Source organism: Artemia franciscana, unplaced genomic scaffold (assembly GCF_032884065.1).
Source record: "Artemia franciscana unplaced genomic scaffold, ASM3288406v1 Scaffold_5315, whole genome shotgun sequence".
NCBI classification, from domain to species: Eukaryota; Metazoa; Arthropoda; class Branchiopoda; order Anostraca; family Artemiidae; genus Artemia; species Artemia franciscana.
The window spans coordinates 1-15,087 of NW_027065689.1; the positions used below are offsets into that span (position 1 = coordinate 1).

The 15,087-nt window shown below is 28.6% G+C and overlaps 1 protein-coding gene across 1 annotated transcript; it reads left to right on the forward strand.

Moving 5' to 3' along the window:
• The first annotated feature begins 4,969 nt into the window (after positions 1–4,969).
• On the forward strand, positions 4,970–5,713 carry LOC136043385 (uncharacterized). The gene has a single exon (XM_065728299.1). The coding sequence runs from the start codon at positions 4,970–4,972 to the stop codon at positions 5,711–5,713; it is 744 nt and encodes a 247-aa protein (XP_065584371.1).
• The last annotated feature ends 9,374 nt before the right edge of the window (positions 5,714–15,087 follow it).

The following is a 15,087-nucleotide window of genomic DNA, read 5'->3' on the forward strand; positions in this document are numbered from 1 at the left end:
GAAAAAATGAAGATATTAGACTATTTTATGATTGCACATGGTAAAGAATGTGATTAAAGGCTCTTTCCTATTTCAAAAGTTTTAGTTTTCGAGGGTAATAGCTACGTATGTTGAAAAAATTAAGATATTAGACTATTTTATGATTGCACATGGTAAAGAATGTGATTAAAGGCTCTTTTCCTATTTCAAAAGTTTTAGTTTTCGAGGGTAATAGCTACGTATGTTGAAAAAATGAAGATATTAGACTATTTTATGATTGCACATGGTAAAGAATGTGATTAAAGGCTCTTATCCTATTTTAAAAGTTTTAGTTTTCGAGGGTAATAGCTACATATGTTGAAAAAATGAATATATTAGACTATTTTATGATTGCAAATGGTAAAGAATGTGATTAAAGGCTCTTTTCCTATTTCAAAAGTTTTAGTTTTCGAGGGTAATAGCTACGTATGTTGAAAAAATGAAGATATTAGACTATTTTATGATTGCAAATGGTAAAGAATGTGATTAAAGGCTCTTTTCCTATTTCAAAAGTTTTAGTTTTCGAAGGTAATAGCTAGGTCTGTGGAAAAAATGAAAGTAATTAGACTATTTTATGATTGCACATGGTAAAGAATGTGATTAAAGGCTCTTTTCCTATTTCAAAAGTTTTAGTTTTCGAGGGTAATAGCTAAGTATGTTGAAAAAATGAAGATATTAGACTATTTTATGATTGCAAATGGTAAAGAATGTGATTAAAGGCTCTTTTCCAATTTCAAAAGCTTTAGTTTTTGAGGGTAATAGCTACGTATGTTGAAAAAATGAAGATATTAGACTATTTTATGATTGCACATGGTAAAGAACGTGATTAAAGGCTCTTTTCCTATTTCAAAAGTTTTAGTTTTTGAGGGTAATAGCTACGTATGTTGAAAAAATGAAGATATTAGACTATTTTATGATTGCAAATGGTAAAGAATGTGATTAAAGGCTCTTTTCCTATTTCAAAAGTTTTAGTTTTCGAGGGTAATAGCTACGTATGTTGAAAAAATGAAGATATTAGACTATTTTATGATTGCAAATGGTAAAGAATGTGATTAAAGGCTCTTTTCCTATGTCAAAAGTTTTAGTTTTCGAGGGTAATAGCTACGTATGTTGAAAAAATGAAGATATTAGACAATTTTATGATTGCACATGGTAAAGAATGTGATTAAAGGCTCTTTTCCTATTTCAAAAGTTTTAGTTTTCGAGGGTAATAGCTACGTATGTTGAAAAAATGAAGATATTAGACTATTTTATGATTGCAAATGGTAAAGAATGTGATTAAAGGCTCTTTTCCTATTTCAAAAGTTTTAGTTTTCGAGGGTAATAGCTACGTATGTTGAAAAAATGAAGATATTAGACTATTTTATGATTGCACATGGTAAAGAATGTGATTAAAGGCTCGTTTCCTATTTCAAAAGTTTTAGTTTTCGAGGGTAATAGCTACGTATGTTAAAAAATGAAGATATTAGAATTTTATGATTGCACATGGTAAAGAATGTGATTAAAGGCTCTTTTCCTATTTCAAAAGTTTTAGTTTTCGAGGGTAATAGCTACGTATGTTGAAAAAATGAAGATATTAGACTATTTTATGATTGCAAATGGTAAAGAATGTGATTAAAGGCTCTTTTCCTATGTCAAAAGTTTTAGTTTTCGAGGGTAATAGCTACTATGTTGAAAAAATGAAGATATTAGACAATTTTATGATTGCACATGGTAAAGAATGTGATTAAAGGCTCTTTTCCTATTTCAAAAGTTTTAGTTTTCGAGGGTAATAGCTACGTATGTTGAAAAAATGAAGATATTAGACTATTTTATGATTGCAAATGGTAAAGAATGTGATTAAAGGCTCTTTTCCAATTTCAAAAGCTTTAGTTTTCGAGGGTAATAGCTACGTATGTTGAAAAAATGAAGATATTAGACTATTTTATGATTGCACATGGTAAAGAACGTGATTAAAGGCTCTTTTCCTATTTCAAAAGTTTTAGTTTTCGAGGGTAATAGCTACGTATGTTAAAAAAATGAAGATATTAGACATTTTATATTGCACATGGTAAGAATGTGATTAAAGGCTCTTTTCCTATTTCAAAAGTTTTAGTTTTCGAGGGTAATAGCTACGTATGTTGAAAAAATGAAGATATTAGACTATTTTATGATTGCAAATGGTAAAGAATGTGATTAAAGGCTCTTTTCCTATTTCAAAAGTTTTAGTTTTCGAGGGTAATAGCTACGTATGTTGAAAAAATGAAGATATTAGACTCTTTTATGATTGCAAATGGTAAAGAATGTGATTAAAGGCTCTTTTCCTATTTCAAAAGTTTTAGTTTTCGAGGGTAATAGCTACGTATGTTGAAAAAATGAAGATATTAGACTATTTTATGATTGCACATGGTAAAGAATGTGATTAAAGCTCTTTTCCTATTTCAAAAGTTTTAGTTTTCGAGGGTAATAGCTACGTGTTGAAAAAATGAAGATATTAGACTATTTTATGATTGCACATGGTAAAGAATGTGATTAAAGGCCTCTTTTCTTATTTCAAAAGTTTAGTTTTCGAGGGTAATAGCTACGTATGTTAAAAAAATGAAGATATTAGACTATTTTATGATTGCACATGGTAAAGAATGTGATTAAAGGCTCTTTTTCCTATTTCAAAAGTTTTAGTTTTTGAGGGTAATAGCTACGTATGTTGAAAAAATGAAGATATTAGACTATTTTATGATTGCAAATGGTAAAGAATGTGATTAAAGGCTCTTTTCCTATGTCAAAAGTTTTAGTTTTCGAGGGTAATAGCTACGTATGTTGAAAAAATGAAGATATTAGACTACTTTTATCATTGCAAATGGTAAAGAATGTGATTAAAGGCTCTTTTTCTATTTCAAAAGTTTTAGTTTTCGAGGGTAATAGCTACGTATGTTGAAAAAATGAAGATATTAGACTATTTTATGATTGCAAATGGTAAAGAATGTGATTAAAGGCTCTTTTCCTATTTCAAAAGTTTTAGTTTTCGAGGGTAATAGCTACGTATGTTGAAAAAATGAAGATATTAGACTATTTTATGATTGCACATGGTAAAGAATGTGATTAAAGGCTCTTTCCTATTTCAAAAGTTTTAGTTTTCGAGGGTAATAGCTACGTATGTTGAAAAAATGAAGAAATTAGACTATTTTATGATTGCAAATGGTAAAGAATGTGATTAAAGGCTCTTTTCCTATTTCAAAAGTTTTAGTTTTCGAGGGTAATAGCTACGTATGTTGAAAAAATGAAGATATTAGACTATTTTATGATTGCATATGGTAAAGAATGTGATTAAAGGCTCTTTTCCTATTTCAAAAGTTTTAGTTTTCGAGGGTAATAGCTACGTATGTTGAAAAAATTAAGATATTAGACTATTTTATGATTGCAAATGGTAAAGAATGTGATTAAAGGCTCTTTTCCTATGTCAAAAGTTTTAGTTTTCGAGGGTAATAGCTACGTATGTTGAAAAAATGAAGATATTAGACAATTTTATGATTGCACATGGTAAAGAATGTGATTAAAGGCTCTTTTCCTATGTCAAAAGTTTTAGTTTTCGAGGGTAATAGCTACGTATGTTGAAAAAATTAAGATATTAGACTATTTTATGATTGCATATGGTAAAGAATGTGATTAAAGGCTCTTTTCTTATTTCAAAAGTTTTAGTTTTCGAGGGTAATAGCTACGTATGTTGAAAAAATGAAGATATTAGACAATTTTATGATTGCACATGGTAAAGCATGTGATTAAAGGCTCTTTTCCTATTTCAAAAGTTTTAGTTTTCGAGGGTAATAGCTACGTATGTTGAAAAAATGAAGATATTAGACTATTTTATGATTACAAATGGTAAAGAATGTGATTAAAGGCTCTTTTCCTATTTCAAAAGTTTTAGTTTTCGAAGGTAATAGCTACGTATGTTGAAAAAATGAAAATATTAGACTATTTTATGATTGCACATGGTAAAGAATGTGATTAAAGGCTTATTTCCTATTTCAAAAGTCTTAGTTTTCGAGGGTAATAGCTACGTATGCTGAAAAATTAAGATATTAGACTATTTTATGATTGCACATGGTAAAGAATGTGATTAAAGGCTCTTTTCCTATTTCAAAAGTTTTTGTTTTAGAGGGTAATAGCTACGTATGTTGAAAAAATGAAGATATTAGACTATTTTATGATTGCACATGGTAAAGAATGTGATTAAAGGCTCTTATCCTATTTTAAAAGTTTTAGTTTTCGAGGGTAATAGCTACGTATGTTGAAAAAATGAAGATATTAGACTATTTTATGATTGCACATGGTAAAGAATGTGATTAAAGGCTCTTATCCTATTTTAAAAGTTTTAGTTTTCGAGGGTAATAGCTACGTATGTTGAAAAAATGAAGATATTAGACTATTTTATGATTGCACATGGTAAAGAATGTGATTAAAGGCTCTTATCCTATTTTAAAAGTTTTAGTTTTCGAGGGTAATAGCTACATATGTTGAAAAAATGAATATATTAGACTATTTTATGATTGCAAATGGTAAAGAATGTGATTAAAGGCTCCTTCCCTATTTCAAAAGTTTTAGTTTTCGAGGGTAATAGCTACGTATGTTGAAAAAATGAAGATATTAGACTATTTTATGATTGCAAATGGTAAAGAATGTGATTAAAGGCTCTTTTCCTATTTCAAAAGTTTTAGTTTTCGAAGGTAATAGCTAGGTCTGTGGAAAAAATGAAAGTAATTAGACTATTTTATGATTGCACATGGTAAAGAATGTGATTAAAGGCTCTTTTCCTATTTCAAAAGTTTTAGTTTTCGAGGGTAATAGCTAAGTATGTTGAAAAAATGAAGATCTTAGACTATTTTATGATTGCACATGGTAAAGAATGTGATTAAAGGCTCTTTTCCTATTTCAAAAGTTTTAGTTTTCGAGGGTAATAGCTACGTATACTGAAAGAATGAAGATCTTTGACTATTTTATGATTGCACATGGTAAAGAATGTGATTTTATATTATTTAGTAGGAAAGGAAGTCCAGTTGATTTAAATGGAAAAATATTTCTTTGTAATAGGCCATTGAAACAAGTAGCTGTGGTGAGATACCTTGGTTTCCAGCTTGATCAAAATCTGAATTGGAAAGCACATGGTGATCAGGTGGCAGCTAGGGTATCTAGAGGGCTTGGATTGATTCGGCGTCTGAGAAATCAGTTACCTCATTCTGCCCTTTTAACTCTTTATCATTCTATTGTCATGCCTTATATTTCTTATGGTTGTGTGATATGGGCTGGTGGATTTTATACAAATTTTAAACGTGTTCAGGTTTTACAAAATAAAGTTATTAGACTACTAGGAAATTATGTCCATGGTGAAAATGATACAGTTAATTGCTATAGGAAACTTATGATCTTTAATGTTAGCCAACTTCATGATTATCAACTTGCTATATTTGTATTTCAGAGTATTTATGGTTTGTCCCCTGAAATTTTTCGTCAAATGTTTATAAGGAATTCTTCATACCACAGTTATGAGACTAGAAATATGGATGATTTGGTATATGAGTGTCGCAGCTCTCAGAGGGGAAGTTTTGGTCCCAAGTTTGCTGGACCAGTAGTGTGGAATTCTTTACCAATGAGTATAAGGTTATCTGAAAATGTTAGCCAGTTTAAGAGTAGACTGAAGAATCACCTTCTGAGTAGAAAATAAATAAATAATTTAAATTGGATGGCTTATTGATTTGTTTTTTTTAAGTGTTTTTTTTTTTTTTTTTTTTTTTTTTTTTTTTTTTTTTTTTTTTTTTTCTTATTCTTTGTTTTCATGTTGTTTTCTTGTTCCCAATTTTTTTGTTTCATTTTTTTTTTTTTTTTTTTTTCTTATTCTTTGTTTTCATGTTGTTTTCTTGTTCCCAATTTTTTTTTTTTTTTTTTTTTTTTTTTTTTTTTTTTTTTTTTTTTTTTTTTTTTTTTTTTTTTTTTTTTTTTTTTTTTTTTTTTTTTTTTTTTTTTTTTTGTTAATGTTGTTGGTATTGGTGCTCATTAATGTTTATCAGCCACTACTAACAAGTCTCTGACTTTCTAAAGTGGCTGATGTGGTTTTTTTTGTATATTGATGATATGTATAATAAAAGTGTCCTCCCCTCTCTCAAAAAATTAAAGGCTCTTTTCCTATTTCAAAAGTTTTAGTTTTCGAGGGTAATAGCTACGTATGTTGAAAAAATGAAGAAATTAGACTATTTTATGATTGCAAATGGTAAAGAATGTGATTAAAGGCTCTTTTCCTATTTCAAAAGTTTTAGTTTTCGAGGGTAATAGCTAAGTATGTTGAAAAAATGAAGATATTACACTATTTTATGATTGCACATGGTAAAGAATGTGATTAAAGGCTCTTTTCCTATTTCAAAAGTCTTAGTTTTCGAGGGTAATAGCTACGTATGCTGAAAAAATTAAGATATTACACTATTTTATGATTGCACATGGTAAAGAATGTGATTAAAGGCTCTTTTCCTATTTCAAAAGTTTTAGTTTTCGAGAGTAATAGCTACGTATGTTGAAAAAATGAAGATATTAGACTATTTTATGATTGCACATGGTAAAGAATGTGATTAAAGGCTCTTATCCTATTTTAAAAGTTTTAGTTTTCGAGGGTAATAGCTACGTATGTTGAAAAAATGAAGATATTAGACTATTTTATGATTGCACATGGTAAAGAATGTGATTAAAGGCTCTTATCCTATTTTAAAAGTTTTAGTTTTCGAGGGTAATAGCTACGTATGTTGAAAAAATGAAGATATTAGACTATTTTATGATTGCACATGGTAAAGAATGTGATTAAAGGCTCTTATCCTATTTTAAAAGTTTTAGTTTTCGAGGGTAATAGCTACATATGTTGAAAAAATGAATATATTAGACTATTTTATGATTGCAAATGGTAAAGAATGTGATTAAAGGCTCTTTTCCTATTTCAAAAGTTTTAGTTTTCGAGGGTAATAGCTACGTATGTTGAAAAAATGAAGATATTAGACTATTTTATGATTGCAAATGGTAAAGAATGTGATTAAAGGCTCTTTTCCTATTTCAAAAGTTTTAGTTTTCGAAGGTAATAGCTAGGTCTGTGGAAAAAATGAAAGTAATTAGACTATTTTATGATTGCACATGGTAAAGAATGTGATTAAAGGCTCTTTTCCTATTTCAAAAGTTTTAGTTTTCGAGGGTAATAGCTAAGTATGTTGAAAAAATGAAGATATTAGACTATTTTATGATTGCAAACGGTAAAGAATGTGATTAAAGGCTTTTTTCCAATTTCAAAAGCTTTAGTTTTCGAGGGTAATAGCTACGTATGTTGAAAAAAATGAAGATATTAGACTATTTTAGGATTCCACATGGTAAAAAACGTGATTAAAGGCTCTTTTCCTATTTCAAAAGTTTTAGTTTTCGAGGGTAATAGCTACGTATGTTGAAAAAATGAAGATATTAGACTATTTTATGATTGCACATGATAAAGAATGTGATTAAAGGCTCTTTTTCTATTTCAAAAGTTTTAGTTTTCGTGGGTAATAGCTACGTATGTTGAAAAAATGAAGATATTAGACTATTTTATGATTGCAAATGGTAAAGAATGTGATTAAAGGCTCTTTTCCTATGTCAAAAGTTTTAGTTTTCGAGGGTAATAGCTACGTATGTTGAAAAAATGAAGATATTAGACTATTTTATGATTGCACATGGTTAAGAATGTGATTAAAGGCTCTTTTTCTATTTCAAAGGTTTTAGTTTTCGAGGATAATAGCTACGTATGTTGAAAAAATGAAGATATTAGACTATTTTATGATTGCAAATGGTAAAGAATGTAATTAAAGGCTCTTTTCCTATGTCAAAAGTTTTAGTTTTCTAGGATAACAGCTACATATGTTGAAAAAATGAAGATATTAGACTATTTTATCATTGCAAATGGTAAAGAATGTGATTAAAGGCTCTTTTCCTATTTCAGAAGTTTTAGTTTTCGAGGGTAATAGCTACGTATTTTGAAAAAATTAAGATATTAGACTATTTTATGATTGCAAATGGTAAAGAATGTGATTAAAGGCTCTTTTCCTATGTCAAAAGTTTTAGTTTTCGAGGGTAATAGCTACGTATGTTGAAAAAATGAAGATATTAGACAATTTTATGATTGCACATGGTAAAGAATGTGATTAAAGGCTCTTTTCCTATGTCAAAAGTTTTAGTTTTCGAGGGTAATAGCTACTTATGTTGAAAAAATGAAGAAATTAGACTATTTTATGATTGCAAATGGTAAAGAATGTGATTAGAGGCTCTTTTCCTATTTCAAGAGTTTTAGTTTTCGAGGGTAATAGCTACGTATGTTGAAAAAATGAAGATATTAGACTATTTTATGATTGCATATGGTAAAGAATGTGATTAAAGGCTCTTTTCCTATTTCAAAAGTTTTAGTTTTCGAGGGTAATAGCTACGTATGTTGAAAAAATTAAGATATTAGACTATTTTATGATTGCAAATGGTAAAGAATGTGATTAAAGGCTCTTTTCCTATGTCAAAAGTTTTAGTTTTCGAGGGTAATAGCTACGTATGTTGAAAAAATGAAGATATTAGACAATTTTATGATTGCACATGGTAAAGAATGTGATTAAAGGCTCTTTTCCTATTTCAAAAGTTTTAGTATTCGAGGGTAATAGCTACTTATGTTGAAAAAATTTAGAAATTAGACTATTTTATGATTGCAAATGGTAAAGAATATGATTAGAGGCTCTTTTCCTATTTCAAAAGTTTTAGTTTTCGAGGGTAATAGCTACGTATGTTGAAAAAATTAAGATATTAGACTATTTTATGATTGCATATGGTAAAGAATGTGATTAAAGGCTCTTTTCCTATTTCAAAAGTTTTAGTTTTGGAGGGTAATAGCTACGTATGTTGAAAAAATGAAGATATTAGACAATTTTATGATTGCACATGGTAAAGAATGTGATTAAAGGCTCTTTTCCTATTTCAAAAGTTTTAGTTTTCGAGGGTAATAGCTACGTATGTTGAAAAAATGAAGATATTAGACTATTTTATGATTACAAATGGTAAAGAATGTGATTAAAGGCTCTTTTCCTATTTCAAAAGTTTTAGTTTTCGAGGGTAATAGCTACGTATGTTGAAAAAATGAAGATATTAGACTATTTTATGATTGCACATGGTAAAGAATGTGATTAAAGGCTCTTTTTCTATTTCAAAAGTTTTAGTTTTCGAGGGTAATAGCTACGTATGTTGAAAAAATGAAGATCTTAGACTATTTTACGATTGCACATGGTAAAGAATGTGATTAAAGGCTCTTTTCCTATTTCAAAAGTTTTAGTTTTCGAGGGTAATAGCTACGTATGTTGAAAAAATGAAGAAATTAGACTATTTTATGATTGCAAATGGTAAAGAATGTGATTAAAGGCTCTTTTCCTATTTCAAAAGTTTTAGTTTTCGAGGGTAATAGCTACGTATGTTGAAAAAATGAAGATATTAGACTATTTTATGATTGCACATGGTAAAGAATGTGATTAAAGGCTCTTTTCCTATTTCAAAAGTTTTAGTTTTCGAGGGTAATAGCTACGTATGTTGAAAAAATGAAGATATTAGACTATTTTATGATTGCACATGGTAAAGAATGTGATTAAAGGCTCTTATCCTATTTTAAAAGTTTTAGTTTTCGAGGGTAATAGCTACGTATGTTGAAAAAATGAAGATATTAGACTATTTTATGATTGCACATGGTAAAGAATGTGATTAAAGGCTCTTATCCTATTTTAAAAGTTTTAGTTTTCGAGGGTAATAGCTACGTATGTTGAAAAAATGAAGATATTAGACTATTTTATGATTGCACATGGTAAAGAATGTGATTAAAGGCTCTTATCCTATTTTAAAAGTTTTAGTTTTTGAGGGTAATAGCTACATATGTTGAAAAAATGAATATATTAGACTATTTTATGATTGCAAATGGTAAAGAATGTGATTAAAGGCTCTTTTCCTATTTCAAAAGTTTTAGTTTTCGAGGGTAATAGCTACGTATGTTGAAAAAATGAAGATATTAGACTATTTTATGATTGCAAATGGTAAAGAATGTGATTAAAGGCTCTTTTCCTATTTCAAAAGTTTTAGTTTTCGAAGGTAATAGCTAGGTCTGTGGAAAAAATGAAAGTAATTAGACTATTTTATGATTGCACATGGTAAAGAATGTGATTAAAGGCTCTTTTCCTATTTCAAAAGTTTTAGTTTTCGAGGGTAATAGCTACGTATGCTGAAAAAATGAAGATCTTAGACTATTTTATGATTGCAAATGGTAAAGAATGTGATTAAAGGCTCTTTTCCTATTTCAAAAGTTTTAGTTTTCGAGGGTAATAGCTACGTATGTTGAAAAAATGAAGATATTAGACTATTTTATGATTGCACATGGTAAAGAATGTGATTAAAGGCTCTTTTCCTATTTCAAAAGTTTTAGTTTTCGAGGGTAATAGCTACGTATGTTGAAAAAATGAAGATATTAGACTATTTTATGATTGCACATGGTAAAGAATGTGATTAAAGGCTCTTTTCCTATTTCAAAAGTTTTAGTTTTCGAGGGTAATAGCTACGTATGTTGAAAAAATGAAGATATTAGACTATTTTATGATTGCACATGGTAAAGAATGTGATTAAAGGCTCTTATCCTATTTTAAAAGTTTTAGTTTTCGAGGGTAATAGCTACGTATGTTGAAAAAATGAAGATATTAGACTATTTTATGATTGCACATGGTAAAGAATGTGATTAAAGGCTCTTCCTATTTCAAAAGTTTTAGTTTTCGAGGGTAATAGCTACGTATGTTGAAAAAATGAAGATATTAGACTATTTTATGATTGCAAATGGTAAAGAATGTGATTAAAGGCTCTTTTCCTATGTCAAAAGTTTTAGTTTTTGAGGGTAATAGCTACGTATGTTGAAAAAATGAAGATATTAGACAATTTTATGATTGCACATGGTAAAGAATGTGATTAAAGGCTCTTTTCCTATTTCAAAAGTTTTATTTTCGAGGGTAATAGCTACGTATGTTGAAAAAATGAAGATATTAGACTATTTTATGATTGCAAATGGTAAAGAATGTGATTAAAGGCTCTTTTCCTATTTCAAAAGTTTTAGTTTTCGAGGGTAATAGCTACGTATGTTGAAAAAATGAAGATATTAGACTATTTTATGATTGCACATGGTAAAGAATGTGATTAAAGGCTCTTTTCCTATTTCAAAAGTTTTAGTTTTCGAGGGTAATAGCTACGTATGTTGAAAAAATGAAGATATTAGACTATTTTATGATTGCAAATGGTAAAGAATGTGATTAAAGGCTCTTTTCCTATTTCAAAAGTTTTAGTTTTCGAGGGTAATAGCTACGTATGTTGAAAAAATGAAGATATTAGACTATTTTATGATTGCAAATGGTAAAAAATGTGATTAAAGGCTCTTTTCCTATTTCAAAAGTTTTAGTTTTCGAGGGTAATAGCTACGTATGTTGAAAAAATGAAGATATTAGACTATTTTATGATTGCAAATGGTAAAGAATGTGATTAAAGGCTCTTTTCCTATGTCAAAAGTTTTAGTTTTCGAGGGTAATAGCTACGTATGTTGAAAAAATGAAGATATTAGACAATTTTATGATTGCACATGGTAAAGAATGTGATTAAAGGCTCTTTTCCTATTTCAAAAGTTTTAGTTTTCGAGGGTAATAGCTACGTATGTTGAAAAAATGAAGATATTAGACTATTTTATGATTGCAAATGGTAAAGAATGTGATTAAAGGCTCTTTTTCCTATTTCAAAAGTTTTAGTTTTCGAGGGTAATAGCTACGTATGTTGAAAAAATGAAGATATTAGACTATTTTATGATTGCACATGGTAAAGAATGTGATTAAAGGCTCTTTTCCTATTTCAAAAGTTTTAGTTTTCGAGGGTAATAGCTACGTATGTTGAAAAAATGAAGATATTAGACTATTTTATGATTGCAAATGGTAAAGAATGTGATTAAAGGCTCTTTTCCTATTTCAAAAGTTTTAGTTTTCGAGGGTAATAGCTACGTATGTTGAAAAAATGAAGATATTAGACTATTTTATGATTGCAAATGGTAAAGAATGTGATTAAAGGCTCTTTTCCTATTTCAAAAGTTTTAGTTTTCGAGGGTAATAGCTACGTATGTTGAAAAAATGAAGATATTAAACAATTTTATGATTGCAAATGGTAAAGAATGTGATTAAAGGCTCTTTTCCTATTTCAAAAGTTTTAGTTTTCGAGGGTAATAGCTACGTATGTTGAAAAAATGAAGATATTAGACTATTTTATGATTGCAAATGGTAAAGAATGTGATTAAAGGCTATTTTCCTATGTCAAAAGTTTTAGTTTTCGAGGGTAATAGCTACGTATGTTGAAAAAATGAAGATATTAGACAATTTTATGATTGCACATGGTAAAGAATGTGATTAAAGCTCTTTTCCTATTTCAAAAGTTTTAGTTTTCGAGGGTAATAGCTACGTATGTTGAAAAAATGAAGATATTAGACTATTTTATGATTGCACATGGTAAAGAATGTGATTAAAGGCTCTTTTTCTATTTCAAAAGTTTTAGTTTTCGAGGGTAATAGCTACGTATGTTGAAAAAATGAAGATATTAGACTATTTTATGATTGCAATGGTAAAGAATGTATTAAAGGCTCTTTTCCTATTCAAAAGTTTTAGTTTTCGAGGGTAATAGCTACGTATGTTGAAAAAATGAAGATATTAGACTATTTATGATTGCAAATGGTAAAGAATGTGATTAAAGGCTCTTTTCCTATTTCAAAAGTTTTAGTTTTCGAGGGTAATAGCTACGTATGTTGAAAAAATGAAGATATTAGACTATTTTATGATTGCAAATGGTAAAGAATGTGATTAAAGGCTCTTTTCCTATTCAAAAGTTTTAGTTTTCGAGGGTAATAGCTACGTATGTTGAAAAAATGAAGATATTAGACTATTTTATGATTGCACATGGTAAAGAATGTGATTAAAGGCTCTTTTCCTATTTCAAAAGTTTTAGTTTTCGAGGGTAATAGCTACGTATGTTGAAAAAATGAAGATATTAGACTATTTTATGATTGCAAATGGTAAAGAATGTGATTAAAGGCTCTTTTCCTATTTCAAAAGTTTTAGTTTTCGAGGGTAATAGCTACGTATGTTGAAAAAATGAAGATATTAGACTATTTTATGATTGCACATGGTAAAGAATGTGATTAAAGGCTCTTTTCCTATTTCAAAAGTTTTAGTTTTCGAGGGTAATAGCTACGTATGTTGAAAAAATGAAGATATTAGACTATTTTATGATTGCACAAATGGTAAAGAATGTGATTAAAGGCTCTTTTCCTATTTCAAAAGTTTTAGTTTTCGAGGGTAATAGCTACGTATGTTGAAAAAATGAAGATATTAGACTATTTTATGATTGCAAATGGTAAAGAATGTGATTAAAGGCTCTTTTCCTATTTCAAAAGTTTTAGTTTTCGAGGGTAATAGCTACGTATGTTGAAAAAATGAAGATATTAGACTATTTTATGATTGCACATGGTAAAGAATGTGATTAAAGGCTCTTTTCCTATTTCAAAAGTTTTAGTTTTCGAGGGTAATAGCTACGTATGTGAAAAAATGAAGATATTAGACTATTTTATGATTGCACATGGTAAAGAATGTGATTAAAGGCTCTTTTCCTATTTCAAAAGTTTTAGTTTTCGAGGGTAATAGCTACGTATGTTGAAAAAATGAAGATATTAGACTATTTTATGATTGCACATGGTAAAGAATGTGATTAAAGGCTCTTTCCTATTTCAAAAGTTTTAGTTTTCGAGGGTAATAGCTACGTATGTTGAAAAAATGAAGATATTAGACTATTTTATGATTGCACATGGTAAAGAATGTGATTAAAGGCTCTTTTCCTATTTCAAAAGTTTTAGTTTTCGAGGGTAATAGCTACGTATGTTGAAAAAATGAAGATATTAGACTATTTTATGATTGCAAATGGTAAAGAATGTGATTAAAGGCTCTTTTCCTATTTCAAAAGTTTTAGTTTTCGAGGGTAATAGCTACGTATGTTGAAAAAATGAAGATATTAGACTATTTTATGATTGCACATGGTAAAGAATGTGATTAAAGGCTCTTTTCCTATTTCAAAAGTTTTAGTTTTCGAGGGTAATAGCTACGTATGTGAAAAAATGAAGATATTAGACTATTTTATGATTGCACATGGTAAAGAATGTGATTAAAGGCTCTTTTCCTATTTCAAAAGTTTTAGTTTTCGAGGGTAATAGCTACGTATGTTGAAAAAATGAAGATATTAGACTATTTTATGATTGCACATGGTAAAGAATGTGATTAAAGGCTCTTTTCCTATTTCAAAAGTTTTAGTTTTCGAGGGTAATAGCTACGTATGTTGAAAAAATGAAGATATTAGACTATTTTATGATTGCACATGGTAAAGAATGTGATTAAAGGCTCTTTTCCTATTTCAAAAGTTTTAGTTTTCGAGGGTAATAGCTACGTATGTTGAAAAAATGAAGATATTAGACTATTTTATGATTGCACATGGTAAAGAATGTGATTAAAGGCTCTTTTCCTATTTCAAAAGTTTTAGTTTTCGAGGGTAATAGCTACGTATGTTGAAAAAATGAAGATATTAGACTATTTTATGATTGCAATGGTAAAGAATGTGATTAAAGGCTCTTTTCCTATTTCAAAAGTTTTAGTTTTCGAGGGTAATAGCTACGTATGTTGAAAAAATGAAGATATTAGACTATTTTATGATTGCACATGGTAAAGAATGTGATTAAAGGCTCTTTTCCTATTTCAAAAGTTTTAGTTTTCGAGGGTAATAGCTACGTATGTTGAAAAAATGAAGATATTAGACTATTTTATGATTGCACATGGTAAAGAATGTGATTAAAGGCTCTTTTCCTATTTCAAAAGTTTTAGTTTTCGAGGGTAATAGCTACGTATGTTGAAAAAATGAAGATATTAGACTATTTTATGATTGCACATGGTAAAGAATGTGATTAAAGGCTCT

Coding starts and splice junctions, on each gene's coding strand:
- LOC136043385 (XM_065728299.1), top strand. CDS start 4,970: ATGAAGATCTTTGACTATTTTATGATTGCACATGGTAAAGAATGTGAT.